This window comes from Cryptotermes secundus, unplaced genomic scaffold (genome assembly GCF_002891405.2).
Source record: "Cryptotermes secundus unplaced genomic scaffold, Csec_1.0 scaffold938, whole genome shotgun sequence".
In the NCBI taxonomy this organism is placed as follows: Eukaryota; Metazoa; Arthropoda; class Insecta; order Blattodea; family Kalotermitidae; genus Cryptotermes; species Cryptotermes secundus.
The window spans coordinates 515,191-536,969 of record NW_019737398.1 but is presented as its reverse complement, the minus strand read 5'-3'; the positions used below and the strand labels follow the sequence as shown (position 1 = coordinate 536,969).

General features: G+C 39.5%; 1 protein-coding gene across 8 annotated transcripts in view; it reads right to left on the bottom strand.

Moving 5' to 3' along the window:
* Nucleotides 1–21,779, bottom strand: part of LOC111870381 (DENN domain-containing protein Crag) — a 78,355-nt gene that overhangs the window by 33,312 nt on the left and 23,264 nt on the right. For 5 of the 8 annotated variants that reach the window (XR_002843840.2, XM_023862622.2, XM_023862623.2 and 2 more), the window contains exons 10-22: nucleotides 19,551–19,726; nucleotides 18,292–18,466; nucleotides 16,206–16,347; nucleotides 15,250–15,395; nucleotides 12,891–13,016; nucleotides 11,172–11,371; nucleotides 10,799–10,922; nucleotides 9,875–10,071; nucleotides 8,664–8,842; nucleotides 7,277–7,330; nucleotides 7,015–7,158; nucleotides 5,829–6,105; nucleotides 4,418–4,579 (exon numbers count right to left, since the gene is read on the bottom strand). Coding sequence is in view for 7 of the 8 variants with exons in the window: in XM_023862622.2 (XP_023718390.1) it covers nucleotides 4,418–4,579; nucleotides 5,829–6,105; nucleotides 7,015–7,158; nucleotides 7,277–7,330; nucleotides 8,664–8,842; nucleotides 9,875–10,071; nucleotides 10,799–10,922; nucleotides 11,172–11,371; nucleotides 12,891–13,016; nucleotides 15,250–15,395; nucleotides 16,206–16,347; nucleotides 18,292–18,466; nucleotides 19,551–19,726 (2,102 nt within the window). In the remaining variant the exon portion in view is untranslated. The remainder of the gene's footprint in view (nucleotides 1–4,417; nucleotides 4,580–5,828; nucleotides 6,106–7,014; nucleotides 7,159–7,276; nucleotides 7,331–8,663; nucleotides 8,843–9,874; nucleotides 10,072–10,798; nucleotides 10,923–11,171; nucleotides 11,372–12,890; nucleotides 13,017–15,249; nucleotides 15,396–16,205; nucleotides 16,348–18,291; nucleotides 18,467–19,550; nucleotides 19,727–21,779) is intronic. The other 3 variants (XM_023862624.2, XM_023862625.2, XM_023862626.2) reach the window with 3 other exon arrangements.

Genomic DNA, 21,779 nt, shown 5'->3' with positions numbered 1-21,779 from the left:
TTGGCCGACGTTTCGGAGGAACGTGGCGCCTCCATCTTCAGAGCAGTTGAATGGCTTGGAATGCGGAGAGCAGTAGCTGTAGCATTCCAAGCCATTCAACTGCTCTGAAGATGGAGGCGCCACGTTCCTCCGAAACGTCGGCCAACACGAAGAATACACGGTGCCTAAACCCAGAAGACGACTCTCTTCATTGTCATCGCCGTGAAAACCTCAAAACTTAAATAGTAACCTAGGTCATTATTACTATACCAACCTGCTTGGTGAGTTTTATTAACATTCTCTGCATGTTAACATACCACAATCTTTTGTGGGAAGACAATGACATGATACACTGAGACATGTTTAACAAAGATAACATGCATGTCAAATAATAATAACTTCAACAGATGGTACTCTGACCCCATGCTTCAGGAAAGAATGGAGGGGAGGCTAATTATGACACATGAATCTCATCACTCTTGAGACATTTGCTATGAGGTAGTGTGCATCATCTGCAGCTGTGAGAGAAGTTGAGATAAATTATCATCATAACCATAGGTAACCTGGTTTGTTTTAGAAAGTTTCTTTTTGAGGGGTAATTAGTTGGGATATATGAGTGAATCAGACTCCAGATGAAAGGAGTAACATTTAGCCTCTTCTTTTATAAAATATATTATTTATTTATATCCAAAAATGTAAGTTCAGTCATGATCTTCTTTAAAATGTTAATATTTCAGTTTGTTTATTGGCTTACTCTGGCGATTGCCAGGTTGCAAGAATTGATTACTTGCTTGGTCAGCTTTTCGCAGCACCAAACTTAAAATCTTATTCGAAACAACTACAGTTCTTATTATAAAACTATCAAATACACATATTTACAGGGTTTGTCCGAAAAGTAATGTCAGTTATTTTATTGTGAAGTGACTATACGTCGCAGCACTCTCAGACCGGTTGGGCTCGGTGGAGAGGGAAGTCAGCTTATGAACCCGCGGTCGCTTAGTCGTCTCCGAACTTCCTGAGAGTGACGAAAGGCTTTTCCGTGAAACTCGTTTTTGTCTCCCGTGCAAGCCGCAATGCAGCGCTCCTTGGAACAAAGGATTGCCATCAAGTTTTGTGTGAAACTTGGCAAGTCTGCAGTGGAAACTTTTCCCATGATAAAGACGGCCTTCGGTGACGATTGTTTGTCGGAATGTCAGGTCTACCGGTGGCACAAGGCCTTTTTAGAAGGCCGTGAATAGGTCGGCGATGAAGCCCGCGCTGGACGGCCATCAACAAGCACCACCGACGAAAATGTGAGTTTGTACTACATGGTACAACCATCAACGCCAAATTCTACGTGGAAGTGCTAAAGAGACCCAAAAGAAGGGTTTATCGCATCCGGCCCGACATCGCGGACGATTGGAAACTTCACCATGACAATGCGCCAGCCGACACCGCCTTCCTCGTGACCCGCTTCCTGACCGATTCAAAGGTGCCAACGGTTCCCCAGCCGCCCTACAGTCCTGACGTGGCTCCCCAGACTTCTTTTTGTTTCCGCGCTTGAAAACTCCCATGAAAGGACATCATTTTGGGACAGTTGACGAAGTCAAAGAGGCTTGCACCAAGGCTCTGAAGGACATTCCGGAGGACGCCTGCCATGACGCCTTCGATGCCTAGAAATCTCGCTGGAATCGATGTATCGACGCAGAAGAAGCCTATTTTGAAGCCTTTTAATGTGTTGCACCGATCTAATCCATAAAAGTTCTTTAATCGACTCACTGACATTACTTTTCGGACAAACCCTGTATAACATTCATAGATTTTAAGTCTTAAATTGTACTACAATGGTGGAGATGAGAACAACTTATCTATTTGTAAGATTTGAGGTTTTCACAGGGGTGAATATGAAGAAAGCCGTCTTCTCGGATGTGACGCTGTCTAGAAATTGTGTTAACCGACGTTTTGGAGGAACATATCGCCTCTATCTTCAGGGTAGAAGAGAAGAAGAAATTCACGAGCGAACCAGCAGAGCAGGTGCAACAGCCCGAGTCCGGTCGAGTAAACACAGCTGTATAAGAGAAGGAGAGCAGGAGTGCGGCTACACAGGGAAACAGTAGAGAGAGGGAGGGGAAGGGTCTGGTGGAATAGCCAGAGCTGGTATAGAGTATGTGTTAAGGGGAGAGAAGGGAAGGTTAAAGTCAGCTGTGGCTGAACACAGCATCGATTTGGGACACCGCATTCAGCTTCAGAATACCTCCATCCTCACTACCAAGACCCATTATATGGATCATATCATTAGGGAGGCCATTGAGATTGAACTCCATCCCGGCAATATGAACACAGAGGTAGGGTTTTGTCTCAGCAAGTCATGGAAGCCTCTCATCTGTTCCCTCAAGTAAACTCCAAAATACGGCAGACCTGTAGGCCACTCAGGTCCATCGCAGCCCTCGAGCTACAGGGTTAATGACCTCCATTTAACCTTCCCTTCTCTCCCCCTAACATATACTCTATACCAGCTCTGGCCCACTACCTGCTTGCTATTCCACCAGACCCTTCCCCTCCCCCTCTCTACTGTTTCCCTGTGTAGCCACACTCCATCTCTCCTCCTCTTATACAGCTGTGTTTACTTGACTGGACTCAGTCTGTTGCACCTGCTCTGCTGGTTCACTCGCAGATTTCTTCTTGTTATCTACGCTGAAGATGGAGGCGATAAGTTCCTCCGAAACATCGGTTAACATATTTTCTACACTGTGCCACATCCCAGAAGACAGCGTTCTTCTACTTATATATTTCTTTTTGTATTCAAGAAATCAACAATGATCTCATGATGTTTGTACTGATTACTGAAGTTTCTTATTCTTGACAGTAAGTAAATGCTATCCCTGTGCAGGCAAATGGCCTCTGATGAACCAGTCCCACATCGAGAGGTAAGTACCAGATTTACAATAGATGGAATGAAGATGCAGAATTAGCATCCTTTGAGTGGTTCTGCTAGGAAAGGTCAGCTGCCATACCAACAGATAGACAAAGGAGAGAAGGAAAAGGCCAAACATTTCACAGCACATTCAAACATCAAGAACCCTAAATGTTCTGAAAGGAAAGTTTACCACAGCAAAGAAAAAACAGATATTAGCATGAATAAAATGTCAGGACACTGCTGTGTTCAGAATGCACCTATAATATGGCCAAGGTAAGTCAGTTCGACTTTGTGCTCTGCATGTGCATAACAGTGGCAGGGATGTTGGCTTACAAAATCTACAAAACTTGACACTTTCAGAACTAATTCTATATCAGACCTGGCCAGGCAGCCTAACCTGTGAAAACTGAATGAAGAACAGAAAAAACATGAGAAGAAGAGGCAGCAAAATGGGGGAAGGGAGGAGGAGGAGAAGAAGCAGCAGTTTAGATAATAGAAAAGTATAAAAGTGATATAAAAGTGAGACTGAATTCTTCTCGAAATAACTGTACTCTATGGTTGCGGACTATAATTTTGCCTGTGGTTCTGTATGGGCATGAAAACTTGGTCTCTGACATTATGGGAAGAATACAGGCTAAGTGCTTGAGAACAATATTTCNTCTCTGTTCTCTTTCTTTTTCAATTTTTTTTAATTAAAAATTTTCAGGGTACATGCCCTATATCTACGGTGCTGCAGTGGCCACTTCTTGTGTTTATCGCTGTTCATGTGTTGTTCTGTGTAGGCGCTCTCTGTGTGTGTCGCTGCTTATCTTTAATATGTTAAAGTTTTAAAAAGTGCTAATTTAAAAATCAAATCGACGCGTGTAGATTAACAAAGATTTTATACAATTAGAAAGACTGGTGATTTTAAATTTTAACAAGCAGTGTAACAGCTACGTGAGTAATACACACCTGACGATGGCCATTTAGGGCCGAAACATGTAGTGTGGAGGAGGAAAAAGAAGTAAAAACTACAATAAAATTGTTGCACTTAAGACGGTATTTGTCCATATATATTGTGTGAGTGTAACAGGATGCTGAAATATAATATTGTAAACAATATTTCGACCCAAGAGGGATGAAATAACAGGAAGTTGAATAAAACTGCAAACTGATGAGCTTGAGAATGAATATAAGTAGGAGGATAAGATGGTCAGGGTATGTAGCACACATGGAGGAGAAGAGGAATGTATATATGATTTCAGTGGGAAACCGAGAGAGACCATTAGGAAAACCAAATTTTAGATGTGAGGATAATATTAAAATGAATTTTACAGAAACAAGGCTGGAGGGGTACGGACTGGATTCATCTGACTCAGGATACAGGCCGCTGGCAGGCTTTTGTGAACATGGTAATGAACCTCTGGGTTAAATACAATACTGGGAAATTCTTGAGTAGCTGAGTGACTGTTGGCTACTCAAGGACTTGGCTCCATGGAGTTGGTTGGCAGGTTATGGCTGCAGATTGAGGCAGACGTTATGAAACTGCATTAGTCTGGTTACCTGCTAGAACTGGGTTTCGTGACACGAAACTTGTCTGCATCTCCCCTTCCCTCAGGAATGGGGGCAACACGACCATTCATACCACTAGCATCACCAGGTAGGTGAAGCTTGATCTGGTTCAGTTTATCCAGTATCTGCGCATCATTCGCAAAACTCTCAGACCTGAAACATGAATCACACCTCTCAGTGAATTCTTTATTAAATGTGTTTGTACTATACTTACTTTGATATGTTTATTGTATCTATATTTCTTTGTACAGAAAAATGGAAAGTAAATGACATTTGAGGATTTCAATGGGGGGAAATACACTGAAACCACCATTTCATATTCCTTCCATAACTTAACATTCATTCATAATAACCTCAGTGTTGAATCTCATCCTCTTACAAATTCTAGGGTTTAGTGTTCAAATCCACTGGTCGCCAATGAAACCCTAAAACAGAGATTCACTATATTGTATTAACATTACAATTTTCTGAGATGTGATGGTGTGTAGCTTACTACAGAGGTCAAATATATCAGAGAAATGTGCTGACAATCTTCAAGACTGAGAATCTCTTCAATCCTGCAGATGGAGGCACGCGTTCTTTCAATAACTTGGTACCTCACTATGGCATCACAACCCAGAGAACCACAATCTTAATGAAAAATACTGTATGTGTTGGTGCCCAGACATGGGGTTTGAAGAGATGATTGGATTTATTCAACTCTTTACAGCCCGTTAAGTAAAAGTAACTATAATGCTCCCACTAATTCACACACTTGACTTCTCAATACAGCACACTTCTTTTCTGTCTTCTCTAGTCATTGCCTGGTAATGGCTCCAACAATGTAGATTACTCAGCTTCTGTGTTCGACAGCTCCAGTCATCACTGACTGACAATTTCTTCATAACTCTATCTAGCCCATAGGTTCTCAGTATATAATCATGAAATGGACCACACAGATAACAATTTACAATTCTTACACTTCTGCGTCACATCTTCAATGCCATGTAAACCTGCTTATCGAGCTGCTGCCTAGCAACGACCATCTATTTTCGCTCCACTATTCAAGTCTTCCACCTTTATGTCACAATATTAATTTCTTTCTTTGTGAAATGTGTTATACAACTTCCAAAACTTTCTACACATCATGCCTGAAACTTATGGTATTTAAAGTATGCAAATACTATGCTTTTAGAACATAATTTTACATCCTACAATGAGGTCATCAGTGTAATTTATAACTATAATTTTAAACCAGGCAGCATAACTGTTATATTTCCCAATGCAAATCTTAAAACAAGGAACATTAAATGGAGGTTTCACTGTACTGGTATGTGAACTACTATGACAGATCTTTGGTTCTGATATCCTCATTTTATGTCGGCTTTAGAGTCCAAATTAAAATATGGACATTCAACCTTACCTGATAAGTAGCCGAAGGCACTCAGAAGGTCTATTGGCATCTGAAGACCGTGGTGACTGAGGGCTTCCTTGACAGGTACCACCTCCTGAAAGATGTCCCTGACGTAAACCAAACATGAACTCAGAGCAACTTCCACTACGATTTCGTCTTCTTGGATTTGTGGGTGAAACGCATGCAGTGCCTTCACTGGGAACCTCCCCATCGAACAAATCACTCTCTTCTGAGAGAGTCGGGCCATCATAAAGCCCCGTCATGAGCAAGCCTGCACTGCTTTCAACTGAAACAGACCAAGGACACTTCAACACAAAAAAGGAAAATCAGAGATCTTAAACTGAGATTCAGTGAACCTCCAACATTTAGGTTATGGAATTTCACCCTTATGGAAATTATAGCATATGAACCATAGAATTCACAACAGAAACCATTAATCTGCTCTTACAGAAATTTAAGATAATTATTAGAAATTTTATAAGCATGAAATGCAAAATATCAACATATTCAGCCAAAACAATTTGTTACAGAAATCTGTATTTATTTGGAAATTCAGAACACGTGCATGCGTTAGTGACAGCGCAATGTACATAGCTGGCCCACAGCTTGCCTCTGTGCACATGTCAGTAACACACAGCATAGCTGATAGTGTGCTTGCTATGCCCTTCTTATATTAGACCGTGCAGTGTTGGTACCTTTATTTAAATGATATGGTGCATCTTTATTCCAACTGTGGACTAAATACTTTCAAACAGAAACACATTTCCACTTATAACAGTCACTGGAACAATAAGTTTCATAAACGAATTTGACAATACAGGCACATGTTCAGGAACACAACCCTTCTGTAATGACGGTGCATGCTGTACACAAACCAGACTTAGGGCTCATGGGAATACAGACATATAAACTCCAATTTTCTTCTTGCCTTCATGAATGAACTATTTCCATGGTGCAGGATATTCTTAGAGAAGGCGACAAGTCACTCATCTGGTCAAGATATTCACTGCTTTTATGAAACCCAAAGGTTATAAACTAAATACTTCGGAAAACATGAAAATGTTTACAAATTTCAATGCAAAAGCTCTATGCATTAGAAACAAACAATCAACATCTCAACCACACAGTAACTTCTTCAGTGGGAAAATGAGAGCAGATTACAAATTAAGTTCCACAGAAATGTTACTAAACTCACATGGCTGCTGTTGCAGAGCGGTCCTTGGCGTGAGCAATGGAGCACCAGATGGTCGAACAATGCTACCAACACGTGATCTGAAGCGATCAAATGCTGCATAATCTGTTGAATCTTGCTGATGTATGGTGTTAGCAGTTTTGTTTGCTGTAAAACAAACACAAATGATATTCATATGCATATGTACAAGGCAAAATCTGTGCCAAACTTAGAAGTTGCTATTAATCTCAAAAACAAGAAGTTCTGGAAAGAACTCATCACCTACTTGCCACATAATCTGTTGAATCTTGCTGCTGTATGGTGTTAGCAGTTATGTTTGCTGTAAAACAAACACAAATGATATTCATATATATATGTACAAGGCAAAAACTGTGCCAAACTTAGAAGTTGCTATTAATCTCAAAAACAAGAAGTTCTGGGAAGAACTCATCACATACTTGCCTTTGATATGCCACGTGCTGCACTGAAAATGACATGTCCAACAATTCTTCTACTGTTGTAGAAACGTTTGTACTCAGTCATTGCTTAGCAATGATTGGGGGATACATATATACACACACTGATAGGCGTGATTTATGAAGTATAGAAATAGGAACATCTACATTCTGACAGCCAGGCTGCACTTAAAGCGCTTGACAAACACCAGATCAACTCAAAATTGGTCTGGGATTGCCACCAAACCCTCATGGAACTGGCCAAACATAACAGGGTACAACTGATATGGGTACATGGGCATGAGGGTATTGCTGGAAACGAAACAGCAGATCAATTGGCTTAGATTGGAGTTGAACATTCATTCATAGGACCTGAACCAGCCTGAGGCATCTCTATAGGCGTTGCCAGAAAGGCAATCAGGGACTGGACAAATATGAAGCACAAGAAATACTGGGGATCCTTGACTGGACTCAGGCAAGCAAAGGGACTCTTACAAGGACCCTCTGCTAAAAGAGCGAAGGGACTGTTGAAGTTAAACAGGAACCAGCTACGATGGGTGGTGGGACTACTTAGAGGACACTGTCATCTTAAAGGACACCTCTTCAAACTGGGACTATGTGACAGTCCCACTTGTGAGAGGTGTCAAGAAGAAAATGAAACAGCCACACATATCCTGTGTGAATGGGAGGCCTTAGCTTATTTAAGATTATGTCACTTGGGTCAATATTTAATGGAACCAAGTGACTATTTCGACGTCCCCACATACAAAATCCTGCGCATCATTCGAAGCGCACAATTGCTGAGGGGATAATCAAAAGGGGAAGCACAATAGATCACTGTAGGTCGCGGTACAAGGGCCGAGAAGGCCCATCCCTTATACGTTCATTTATTCATGTCACTGAGATGGGCTCAGGTTTCATGACATACATACTGAGTTTCAAAAAGACTGGTTCAGGCATTGAAAAGCTGATGGGGGGGGGGGTTTAAAACAGCACAGTGATCTCATAAGACTACTTTTATTTTTTTCAAGATAAGAAAAGCAGGCTAAAAATAAAAATGACACATATCCGACCATATAGAGACAGTAAATCACATGAAGATAAGAGAGCCAACCCACAAAATATTGTGTATAATGACCATATCACAGAAAGTAAACAGTCCATAAAATTGTGATGTTATGGAACTAGTGCTGCCAACAAGTTTCAATTCTTACTAACCAATCTTACTGTGATCATGTGGTACTGCTTCCACGTTAGCAGCTTCCTGATGAGAACTGCCACTGTCCAGGGACGTATGTGAGATCACATCAGTAGCATCCGCCAAAGACACTGAGTCATCAGAAACCCGACGTCGGACACCCGCACGCCGGAACAAGGCCACACCAATTATCACATTTCTGTAAGTGCAAGTAAGTTGTCACCATATAACCTCTAAAACAAAGTTGCATCCTATATTTACTTAACACAAAACAATAAAGAAAACAAACTAGAATATTACATGTGAAATAAGCAGATTATTCCAGTGTTAAAGAAGCCTGGAATTTTAAGCATTTTAAGGCAGTGAGTACATGGTTTTCAAGGACCCTACACAGACACAAACAATGACACAATGGTCAAACAGGTGAGCAAATTTATTTATTTGGGAAGTGAAATAAATTCAGAAGGAAAAATTAATGAAAGATTGCTAGAAAACAAAGCAGTTCTAAATTTCATCAAATAACAAAAAAATTTTACTAAATAGAAATCCCACATCTTCCTTTGGTATCTAATTATTTATCTTACCATTTGCCAGATATTTCTGGGCCAAAGAAATGCAAAACAACAATCTTTACAGATTATCTTAAACTGATATTAACATATAATGTCAAAATATGGAAGCTCATAAGACAATAACAAAGAGAGAAAAGAGCAAAATCAAAGCAATGGAAATGTAACTTTCTGGGAAGTACTGAGGGGAAAACAAGGGGTAGAACTAGATAAGGAATTTCTGGAGAAGTCAAAATTCAAAATTTGTTACTAGAGTTAGAAGAGAAAAATATTACAGTGGTTCATGAATATAACACACAGAATGAGGATAAGAAAGGGCAACTAGAATTAAAATTGGAAGGAAAAAGACCTATGAGAAGACAGAATAACAAGCAATTCTATTTGCTTGTTACTTGCTTTGCTTACTCTTTGACCCTCAAGATGGAGGCAGGAAAATCCTCTGAAAGATGGGTCAACTTTTATCAGACTACATGGCGTCACATCCCAGAAGAGGCAGCGCTCTTCTGGACAGGAGGCTTTAGACAGGTACTGGAAGACAGCAAGAAGAAAGGAGGAGAAGGCAGTGAAGGAGGAAGATCACATCTCTTCCATGTCACTGATGTTCAAAGTTCCTATATCATCTGTGACTACTTTCTTCAACTTGCTCTGGAAACAGTACTCACCTAACCTTATTCCAGAGCAGCTGACTGGAATTCGTACAGTCAGAAGGCCATGTTGCCTCCAGAACAGCACGATTGTAGAAGCCGTATGTGATGGCATTGGGCTGAATGCCACTTCTCTTCATCTGTGACAGCAGCTTGACGGCCAGCACAGGCTGGCTGTACACACCACACAGTTGCATCATCACTCGGTAACACACCTGATGTGGCACAAACAGTCATCATCAGGGCTTTATAAAAGTGGTTGCCTATCATGTTTTGAGGCAACCAGTTCTGCAAGTATTTTATGATGCTGTCAGTAGCTATGACACAGAATGTCAAATAGTGGGATGACAGATGAAGTGAGGAAGATTTGGAAGAAAATTGTGATGCTCTAATCAAGTTTCTCTGGAGGGAATGACAAAAACTATGAAAAATCTCAGTCAGGATAGTCCCTCTCTTAGCCAAGAGAGCTGAAAGAGCTCAGTCAGTATAGCAACAGGCTATGGGCTGGATGGACAGGGTCCAATTCCTGGTATAGGAAATATTTTTCTTTCTCCAGTGTTCGTACTGGCTCTGGGGTCCACCAATCCTCTTATACAATGGGTACCAAGGCAATTTCCGTGGAGGTAAAGCAGTGGGGTCTGAAGTTGACCACTCAATTCCATCCAGTGCTGAGGTCAAGAATGCTGGAGCTATACTTCCACTCCCCCGTATGTTTTTGTGGCATACATGAACAACTTTACTTTTTTTACCCTAACTGCCCCCCCCCCAAATATGAGTCAAGCATACTCTTCTCAGTGATTCTGAGATCATGAACAAAAATTAAGAACGGCTATTTATATTAAAGGCCTCTGTTTCTTGTTTATTTGTGGTTCAGTTAATAATACTGTCTGTAGCTCAGACGAAATAGTGAAGAAGTAAAGGATGAATAGTCAATAAACTTGCCTCGTCTGTGGGCTGCAACTTCATCTTCTGTATCTTGACTAGAAATTCATATGCTGACTGGAGACATGCTGGAGCCTTCGATCGTGACTGCATGGCATAACTTGGCAAATGTATGAACCACAAGCTGTTCAAAAGGAAACATCACATCATACAACACCAGTTAATTGTAATATTTCATGATGCATACAACAGCAGTCATGGAATCTGAAAATATTTCTGTTTAAGACAAATTCAATTTAATAAAGGGTCCGTTTAAGGCAGTTTTACTGTATACACATACCTGGGAGTTTTGAGGAGGGCAGGCGATACCTTGAGCTTCAGAGTTCACTGGGAGAAAAAAGCGATGAACATCTACAGAAGGAGGGGCACCTACCTGTAGCAGGTGGTCAGCAAACACTTGGCCCACAATTCAGGTGATGTTGCATGTTTTCGAGCTAGTTTCTGAGCTGACTTGATCTCATGCTTGGTCCTTCGTGCCATGGGACTGCCTGGCATAACCCCACTCAACCGTGACCCTGCACTGCGGAAACTTAGCTCCTTGCGACTGTAGAGAAGAGGGTCCAGCACAAAACTCTGAAAATATCAGGCAACTATTCGTAACAAATAAAAGGTGGGTTTATTTTTTCCATTCATTTACTAAAATCAGAAATACATTCAAGTTTGAAATGCTGTTTCTAATAATAAGACATAATATGTAAAGAAGAAACAGCAACATCTTTAGTAGCAATTTCTCAAAGAATATAACATATTGCAGGCAGCAGGGAGATAACTATGCAACTGTTTCTTAAAGCTGCAGTTATTAAGATCAATTACTATGATAAACAAACACTGCAGAGGAACCTGTTGCCTCCATCTTCAGGGCAGAATAAAAAGTCAGGAATGAAAAATAACTATGGATTGAGGAAGGAGTGGACTGCCACATAGTCAAGCAGTAAGAGTAAGGAAAACAGTGTAAAGAATATTGGCACCCCAACAACTATTTCCAAGGGCACAGTGAAGGGAAAAAATTACACTGGGTGAAAAAATAGTGAAGAGAGGGATGTCAGGAGGAACAGCATAAGAAACAGTGGCCCTTTATGGGGGCCTCTGCATGGGCAGTGTAGGGAGACAAATTATAAAGCTGGAAAGTCAACAAAAAACAAATCTTGTATCCCATGGGGCTGTGCCTTCATGCTTCAGCATCTAGTACAGATCGTATCACCACCACGAGAATCTTGTATCCCATGGGGCTGTGCATTCATGCTTCAGCATCTAGTATACACAGTACACGNCTGGAAAGTCAACAAAAAACAAATCTTGTATCCCATGGGGCTGTGCATTCATGCTTCAGCATCTACTATACACAGTACACATGAACACGAACACAATAGGAATAACACAATGGAAACAAGACGCTGATTTCACAGTGTGAGTTTGGCAGAAAACACAAACAAACAACCAAAAACAAGCACAAACTATGTCACTGTTCTCATTCAGGTAGCAACTGAGTAACATCTTCTGACATCTGAAAATTATATTCTGTGTAAGGGACCCCAATTTGTCTCAATGTAAGTCCCTTATATTAATCTTTATTGTGCAGCAACTGGGGTTTTATCTCCCTCTGGTGACCACATTTTTACATGGGGGTAATAATTTTATCATGTATTTCATTTGTGTACATTTAATTATAACTTTTTAAAAAATATTTCTGTTTGTGGGCACCAGTCATATATAGATTCACACCAGTTGTTACTGAAACAGTATTTTTCAGTAACTCATTAACTACATCAAATGAAATGAAAAGTAAAGTAAATCAATGCCAGGGAATATGGGATTTTAAATCTCCTGCTCCATGTCTGGTGGCTATTGTTTAATTCTGGGCCAAACAGTTTATCATCAGTGAATAGTGGATTTTAAATCTCCTGCTTTTACGTGTGTCAAATCCAAATTTAACTTGTGGATAATAGTAGCCAATTAGTATTAAAAAAATGCACATGTCAGCCAGTTGGGGTGCTTAATGTGCTGAGCTATTAATCAACACATGACAATAAAGGTTAATGATGAATCCCCCTTTACACACACACACCAGTGCAATAGCTCAGGACCTGTGTACCTTATAAGAATACATTCTACCACGAGGTAATCCATTTGGTTCTGGAGGCATGATGAACACTGTCCGCTCACTCTGATGTGATTCATCAAGCTCCACAAGGGGATTGTCTCCATCATCACTCTCCACCTGACAACAAACAAATGAAGAAGATGCAAAGACACACATCTAACATTCCAAAATTGGAAACTACATTTCAGCACGAAGTTGAAACTGTCCCTTCACAAAGCATGCACTATCAAACAGAAAGTCACAAATACGTGAATTGAAAGAAGGTAACAACTTCACTTAACATAAATACAATGCTTTATATAAGAAATTCTGGAAATTATTTATGATGTCTATATTTCTTCAATTCATTTATCTACATAATGAAGTTAGCAGGATCTACAAATAGATAGTGATTCAACTCAAGTCATCAATTTTAGTGCACAGTTTTCATTCATACAGATATTGGGATCTCAATTTAGTGACTTCCTGTTTTGCGAATATTTTTTCTGGTCCCAGCCAAAGCCTACTATAATAAAGAATTGATTACTCTTCTGTAACCTGCACTCAGTGAAACAAATTTTTTTATATTCCAGAAATTGTACCCTGATTTAGTGAGACTGTGATTCAAACAGTAAATGATATTCCCTTTTCTCCTCTGCCAGGAATTGTTCCTGCATAACTACTGTGTTCATTTCATATGATCTTAATTGATATAAAGCAGGCATGTCCAACGCGTCAATTGCGGGACGATTTTTGGTTGATCTCATAGGCCTACAGGGAAATTACACGTGAAAAGCATGTAAATTCAATTATAATATAATATATGATATGATTATATTCAGATTTTGATGGGAAAATACATATTAGTCACTCCTAGTTTTCTCTTCTTATGCAGCTTACGTGAAAATTGCTTTACATTTGTGTTAAGTGAACTGTGGGGAAGTCCCTACTCTATACTTATCACGTAAACTCTTTATTTCATCACTCATCATCAGCCATGTGTGTTCTGATGCAAGAGCGATGGACAGAACGTGTGATTCACTTCGTTCCCTCCCTCCAGTCAGCTGTGAATCCCCATACACTGAACTAACATAGTGGCGATTGTCACTTTGCTGTGCATTAAACAAATATAGGGTTTGGGGATGGGCTCAGTGTAATCAAAGGGACAGTAAATGCTCTGCCCACGTTATTTTATTAATTTCGAAAGCGTCTGTGTGCGTGTGTCAGGTAAAACAGTTACTTCAATATAGTGGAAAATGCAACGCCTCAGTATCCTTGCCAAAAAAGGGTAATCTGGAACGCCATTATAATGCTCTCCACAGCAATAAGTATGATGCTGATTTCCCATCCAAAAGTGAAATTCGTAAACTTAAGCTTAAAGAACTTAAATAGAACTTAGCTGCTCAATAACAGTTGATGGCAAAAGCAAGGTCACTTTCTAAAAATGCAACCAAATCATCCTTCAAGGTCAGCAATCTAATTGTTAAAAAATGCAAACCTTTTATTGAAGGGGAATTTGTAAAAGAGTGTTTTCTTGAAATAACTGATAATCTTTTTGAAGGATTTAAAAATTAGAAAGAGATCACAGCTACTATTCAAGATCTTCAATTATCAAGAAACACCATTGTGCAGTGAATAGAGATGATCTGTGGAAACATAACTGAACAGTCGTTGAAAGATGTTTCCAATTGTGTTGCTTTCTCCCTACAAGTGGAGGAATCTATGGATGTCAGAGACACAGCCCAGTTACTACTTGCTTTTACAACAAACATCATGTGTCATGTTACTTTTACCAATGTTTTTGCTTAAAGCAAGGTACAACAATAGGAGGGAGTGGTAGATCACTGGCACACTAAAGAGTCAATCACAACCTATTTGAAGTTAGACAGGCCTGATGTAAAGATTAATGCAATTCCTTTACTTCACAATTGTACCTATTAGTGTAGAAACAGCTTCATTAATTTTTCACATAACATCATCATATCACATCACAATTATTCACAGTTAAGTCTTACATGAAGATGAAACATGGGATTGAAAGAGTTTGGACTTGATTCTGGTGGCTAAGGATAGAGACCAGATGTGGGACCTTGTGAAAATGGTAATGAACCTTCAGGTTTCATAAAACATTGGGTTTTTCTTCAGTAGCCCAGCAACTACTATCTTCTGAAGAAGGATTCAGCTCCATGGAGTCAGTTAGGGAATTCACTGTACATACTTTGAAGGCAGACTTCTGTGATTGGCAGCAAATACTTCTTTTACTAAATAGAGGTTTTGTTGTTTGTGTTTAATAATGGAGGTAGACGGTTTACATAAACAGAGGGTGCATTCCTAGGATTCACGTTTGCTTTACAAAGAGACTGCCACCTACCTTCTCAGTGCATTCATCAAAAAAGGCCAAACTGGCATCCATGTCTGACACAAATGATCTTTCTTCAATGAATCTAATGAACATCTGAGTTTTCATTATTAAGTTGAAGAACTTGTGATGGGTCTTGTCACGTGAACGGAGAAACCCTGCAATAAACATGGGACACAATATAGTCTTCAGTATGTGTAAGACTAGATCATCAAAACTAAATGTTTAATGAGGGAAAACTTTACATCGCGGAACATTAGCCGTAGCGTCCACTGTACTGAAATAGAAAGAGGTGCATTATACTGTTGCATGTGACTACACACAAGGTGTGGACTGATAACTGGATTTACTGTATGCTTAAGATCCACACCTACAAATAATTATAACACTATCAGCAATCTACACTCTCTACAAATCACCACAGCAGACACTATTATTATTAGTAGAGAGGGTGGGTTTCCCCGTGCACTTAGACCAGTTATTGGTCCATTGTGTCTCCCCCTTTAATTTCTACTGTCAGCATACCCAGGTCCGGAGATCGGAGCTAGCTCTGTCTATTGGACCCAACTGAGTAGGTTTTACCTGAAGACGGGGACAGATTCCAGTTCCCGAAATGTTGTGTTTTTAATAGAAACTAGACGGTTTTTTAAGAACAGAGAAGATGATGGATAATGTCCAGCAACATATTAATTGTAACAATTTACCATCATCACAAACTTTTAGATCTGATCAACATTAAGTTGTTCTCTTTGGATGTGGCAAATTTAATGCAAGTACGCCTAGCCGATTTATTCAGCTTGTGGTGTCCTCAGGGTTAAGGTACTCTCTCATCAGTTATCCGAAGAAGACCTTATAAACATCAGCCAGTAAAACTGATATTCAAAATGGATACCTTCTGAATTTATGTCCTTGAGTTATAATGGACAAACAATTAAGTTTTAAACTAATGAAATTAAAATTGAGCAAACCTTGTAAATGGAATAATGAGCTGGGATCTGTAGTCCCAATAGTCGGTGCCTTCGTTATTGGCAACAGGTACGTTCGATAGCCTTTCAAAACAGTTGCCATGAACCGCAAGAATGCCTCTTGTATCTCCAACTCTAGGCTTTGCTGAAAATAAACATAAATATGATTATTTCCATGCCTGTGTGACATATCTGTTCATGTATGTTGTGACAGCTATTTTTACTGCTGTAAAGCCATCAGATGGTTTATTAGTGAACAACAGATACAATACAAAGTTTTGTAACAGACATGAGGTATTTATTTTCAAATCTTTAAAGTAATTTCAAGAGAGAGTATTAATCCAAATGCAAGATTTAAATTCTTTAGATATTTTAGAGTTAAGAAAAAGAAGAGTTATTTTGAATTTGAATGTGAAGTATGCGTCTGTTTCTGAAAATTTCATGCTTTTAGAAGACTGATGTTTTTAAGATGTAGAATATGTCAATATTTTCATCATATCACGCATTCAGAGGGAGATACAATTCTGTTTTAAGGTCAGGGCCAAAAGCTACTTGCTATGAGTTATATGAAGAATAATCAACACTCGGAAAGACAGTAAATGTGACAAGAAACCCTAAAAACAGTAACAAAGTCACTTTCTATGTAAGATTTGTGGTTTTCATGGTGGTTACTATGAAGATTACACAATATCTACACAGGGCCACATCCCAGAAGACGGCATTCTTCAAAGTCATTTTCCTTCTGCAGGCTTGCTTCTTACTGTGTGTGTATGTGTGTATATGTGTGTGTGTGGGGGGAGGGGCACCTCTGGTTTGGAGTAAATTTCCATTCACACAAGTAGCAAAATTTATGAGTACTGGGGAAAGTCAAGATTTTTATTTTTCGGAAAAAACACGTATTCACAATTTGTTAACAGAGTTACAAAAGGATTTATACTAAGGAGGGCATTAACATTAACATTTAAAGGCAAGAGACCTATGAGATGAGCCTGAAAAACAAGGTTCAGCCAGGTATTGGTAGACGGCAAAAAGAGAGTACAGGGCTAGCAAAGAAATGAAGAAAAAAAAAAGACTGTGAGAAAACAGAAGAGATTTGATACATTCTGTCATCCACTGATAAGCAGGACCCGGATTTTGATGACATGTCATCTTTTTTTCCTTGTATCCTATGCGATGCTCTTAAATATATACTTCTTGGATATGAGCTGTTGGTTACAGAACTGTAAATTTTATAGGTAATTTTTTGGTAAATTTTTGGACTTTTAAGGGTATTTCTTGCCATTTTTGGCCATTTTAGGGGATTTTTCTTCATATGTTTTCTGAAATGTGAATAATATGGAAGCGAAGTGTTCTTTCTCTTTCTCCTTTAGGTCATTTTTCTGGATTGTTTTCGGGTCATTTTTTAAATGTTTTCAGGTCATCAAATTCCAGGCCCTACATATTACATTTTTGGGTCATATTTTAGGTCATTTTTCTGGACGTTTTTGGTGATTTTTTAAATATTTTCAGGTCATTAAAATCCGGGCCCTGCTGATAAGTATTAAACAGGAATAACAGATCAAGAAGAAGTCAAGCAGTATACCAAGTCATTAAAAACATTCAAGAAGCAAAGAGACAGCATGGTAACCAATCACTGTTATGAAAAAATACAGTTAACTCATATATCACAAAACTACAATTTGGATATGAAAAAGAGGTAACAGGATTATAGTCTTCTGGAATGCGATACCATGTAATTTGGCAGATATATACCCATATTTTGAATGTATTGATTGCCTCCACCTCAGGGTAGAGGAGTATCTTCCACCTGAAAATGGAGGAAATAGCTCCTTCAAAACTGTTGGTACCTGTCTACTAAAGTACACGTGCCACATCCCTCAAGACTGTTACCTCAAAACTAATACGACACTTTCAAGTTTTCAGAGCAGTTCATATTCACTACAGTCTTCTGTATAAGACACCAGGTCACAATAGTAAATGTTACCTGCGTTTCAGAGTAATATTTTCCTCCTCTTTTGGATTTAAAGCCTTTGAAATATATGTAATATTTGACACAGTAACAGTTCTACAGTAACAACAATAAAATTACCTCTTTTCGCTTCTGCTGGAAGTCCCTATCAATGCTGGCATCCTGGGCAGAGTTCTTGGCAACGCTGCTCATGAACTGATGAAGTTTGTTAGCCAGCTCTTCCAAGGTATTACGAAGGGCCCGTGCCGGCCTTTTTGGCAGCAACTTAGAAGTCAGGCCTCGCTTCTCCTCACACCTGTAGCATTCAGTAAGATCTCTGTGGCAAATAGTTCTGGAAAAAATTTGCTACTACAGAAAGGGGGGGTCTCTAAAACAAAAAGTTCAAAAGTATGTAGTGTACTGTCTAACTATGGTTAACCTTGCCCTCTTAAATTTGTACATGTAATACTGTTCCAAGGTATCTATATTTCTTTCTTTAGGTGCTATCTTCAAAATGTCCTTGCTGTTCTCCATTTCTCAATATTAAATGAACAATATATTAACCAAAACAACATACTTATTATAGGATTTGAGGTTCTCAAAGCAGTAGTTATGAAGAGTACTATCATCTGTGACATACAGGATTCAATGGACTACATGACATTATAGCCCAGAACTTACTGAACCTGCACAGAACAAGAAGTAATCTCAAAGAAGAATGGCAAATAATACACTACAAATCACGGAAGAGGCAATGGCTCAAAATCGATCAGAGACACAATGAAGATAGCTAAGCAAAAAGCAGCCTCCGTAGTCTAGAGGTAATGTTCCCACCTCATGACTCATAGTACGCGGGTTCAAATACCCGGCGGAGGTCATGGAATTTTTAAGGGTGGAAAAATTCAGGAAAAAAGTCCTCCGGGAGGGACTTTAAGCCGTGGGTCCCGTGTCGTAGCTTTACGGCACGTAAAAGAACCTCATACCTCAAGGAGGCCTCTGAGCTAAATTAAAAAGGTCATTTCCCACCCAACAATAGTCTCTAACGCCTCTGGTAGATGGGGGAAGCATCTAGATACCGATGAGCCAGTAGAGGCCAAACTCGCTGGCTGAGTCGGGACTGACGGCACGCACCAGTATCGGTAGGGTATAGAGACTGGTAGAATATCACAGGGGGGCATACAATAGACCACTGGTCGCGGTGCATGAGGAAACCCACCCCCTCCAATAATAATAATAATAATAATAAAATAGCTAAGCAAAAATATATCTGCTAGTGAACTTATAACAGATCTGTTACAGTGCAGATGGACAAGTGCAAGAAATAAACTTTGTAATACACACCACAGACCTGGACTCAATTTAGACAGAGCGGTACCATCATGAGAGACGCTGATACTTACAATGTGATGTTGTTGGTATCCAAGTCCACACAGGTGACATCTGATGGCGGGTCGTAGAGATCAAAGAATCTTGAGTCAACACCAATAAGGAATGGCAGAGGGGCATGAAGCACTTCAGCCAAGCCCAGTGGACACAGTGGGATGTATGGGCATTGCCACTTGAATGGAAAAATCATCTGGAAACAGAGATCTCTGTTTAAATGCTTTACTGGAAACAAAGTAATCTGTTCCTACCTGCAGTGATACAGAAAAACAAATAACAGAGAGAAAGTATGGATTGGATATTCTTTGGGCTATTAAAGTATTTCTTCTTTTTCTGCATCCTGTTGTGTTACATCAAGGTATTCTGACCATCCACACAATTACTTCCAGTACGCCAACCAGTCATACCCTGGACACATCACAGCAGGCAATAATGAACCTCATAGTTCCAACAACAACAGAGGTTTCAACTATGTAGTAACCCACAATCAGTACTGAATACTTACGCTCATAACTACAAATAACTATGACAGTCTCGCTGAGTTATACGCTCTAAAGATCACTGTAACTACAACATACATAAGGCCTTCTCAATCTTCACTATTTATTGCTTGGTAGTAGTTTCCAATGGAGGACGTTCCCCTTCCTCTGGGGTCCTGAACTGTCCCTGCCCTCAGCTACTAGCTTCTCATTTCTCACAACTGACTGAACCACAAATGAACTACTAATTCTCAGCCTCGGCACGAACTGCACAGAAAACACCTCTTCCAATATTGTGCGCTCTCTCGTTGCCAGGGAAATGATGTATCGACAGAGCTGTTGCCTAGCAATGGCTGTTGCACTGTCGCCTGTTTACATAATTGTTACTTGGCAATGGGTCACCAATCATAATATTAAAAACTATCAACAGATACCACATTGCTCTTACCACTCAACTGTACATATATACACTTACCATGGCACACTTAACCAGCGCCAAATTACATGTCGTCCCCCTTCTCAGCCTCCAATGTTAATCTCTTTAACACTTTAGTGACTAATATAATCAATTTTTACAGTTTACCATCTCACAAAAGAAACGTGTCATGATATTTTTCTTTGTAAAAATTAATCCACTTTACCCTGCAATAGAGTAATGATATGTTTTATTTATTTAATTATTTATAAACCACTGGATAATGGTCTAGGCAACTGAAACATCTAATGGTGGTGAGGCAAATACTACTTATCACACTACTGATATACTTACTTATTTACTCATGGAGCTGAGCCCTTCTGGAGGAGCAGCCAATTCTGCCGCTACTCAAGAATTTCCCAGCATTTTATGGAACCCGAAGGTTCATTACCATGTTCAAAAGAGCCCTCCACTGGTCCCTATCCTCAGCCAGATCAATCCAATCCATACCATCCCATCCTATCTCTCTAAGATCCATTTTAATATTGTCCACTCACCTATGCCTTGGTCTTCCCAGTGGTCTCTTTCCTTCTGGCTTTCCCACCAATATCCTATATGCATTCCTCGTCTCCCCTATTTGTGCTACATGCCCTGCCCACCTCATCCTCCTTGACTTGATACACTGCATGCATTTAAACAGTTTTATAGAATGAGAATCAGTCTGCTTTGAAATTGTGTCCAGTCCCAATACCTCGCTATTAAAAGACACAATCATACTTGAGGAGCATGGAGCCTATCTATTAGATCAGCTGGCCATTTTGTAGCAATAAATACTGTGATACGTAAAATGCAACATGCAGTGAAAACAGTATTGTTTTAAATCCTTCTATATGCAACACCAGTAACTTTCTACAAGATTACTTCATGAATCTGTTTCTCTTCTTAAAGAGACTTACTGTTTACAATATTATATTTAAGCATCCTGTTGCACTCTATACGATAAATGATATAATGATACAAATTCCGTCCCAAGTGCAAACAATATATTACGTGTCCTTGATCTTGTTCACCAACACTACATGTTTCGGCCACAGACGGCCATCATCAGGTGTATAACACTCACGTCGCTGTCACACTGCACTCAGCCAAAAATTTAACATTTAAAACACTTTCCTTGTTATTATCAACATCTACTTCATTGATATCTGTCTGGATGTAGATCACTTTACACACGTTAATTCTGACGTACCTGTAGCAGCACTATAAAATCTTTAGTTCTAATTTTAAAATCCTTTAAAATTTTTTCTCAAAATTCCAAATTTAAAATTGTTAGGGTTACTCGCCTTATGTCT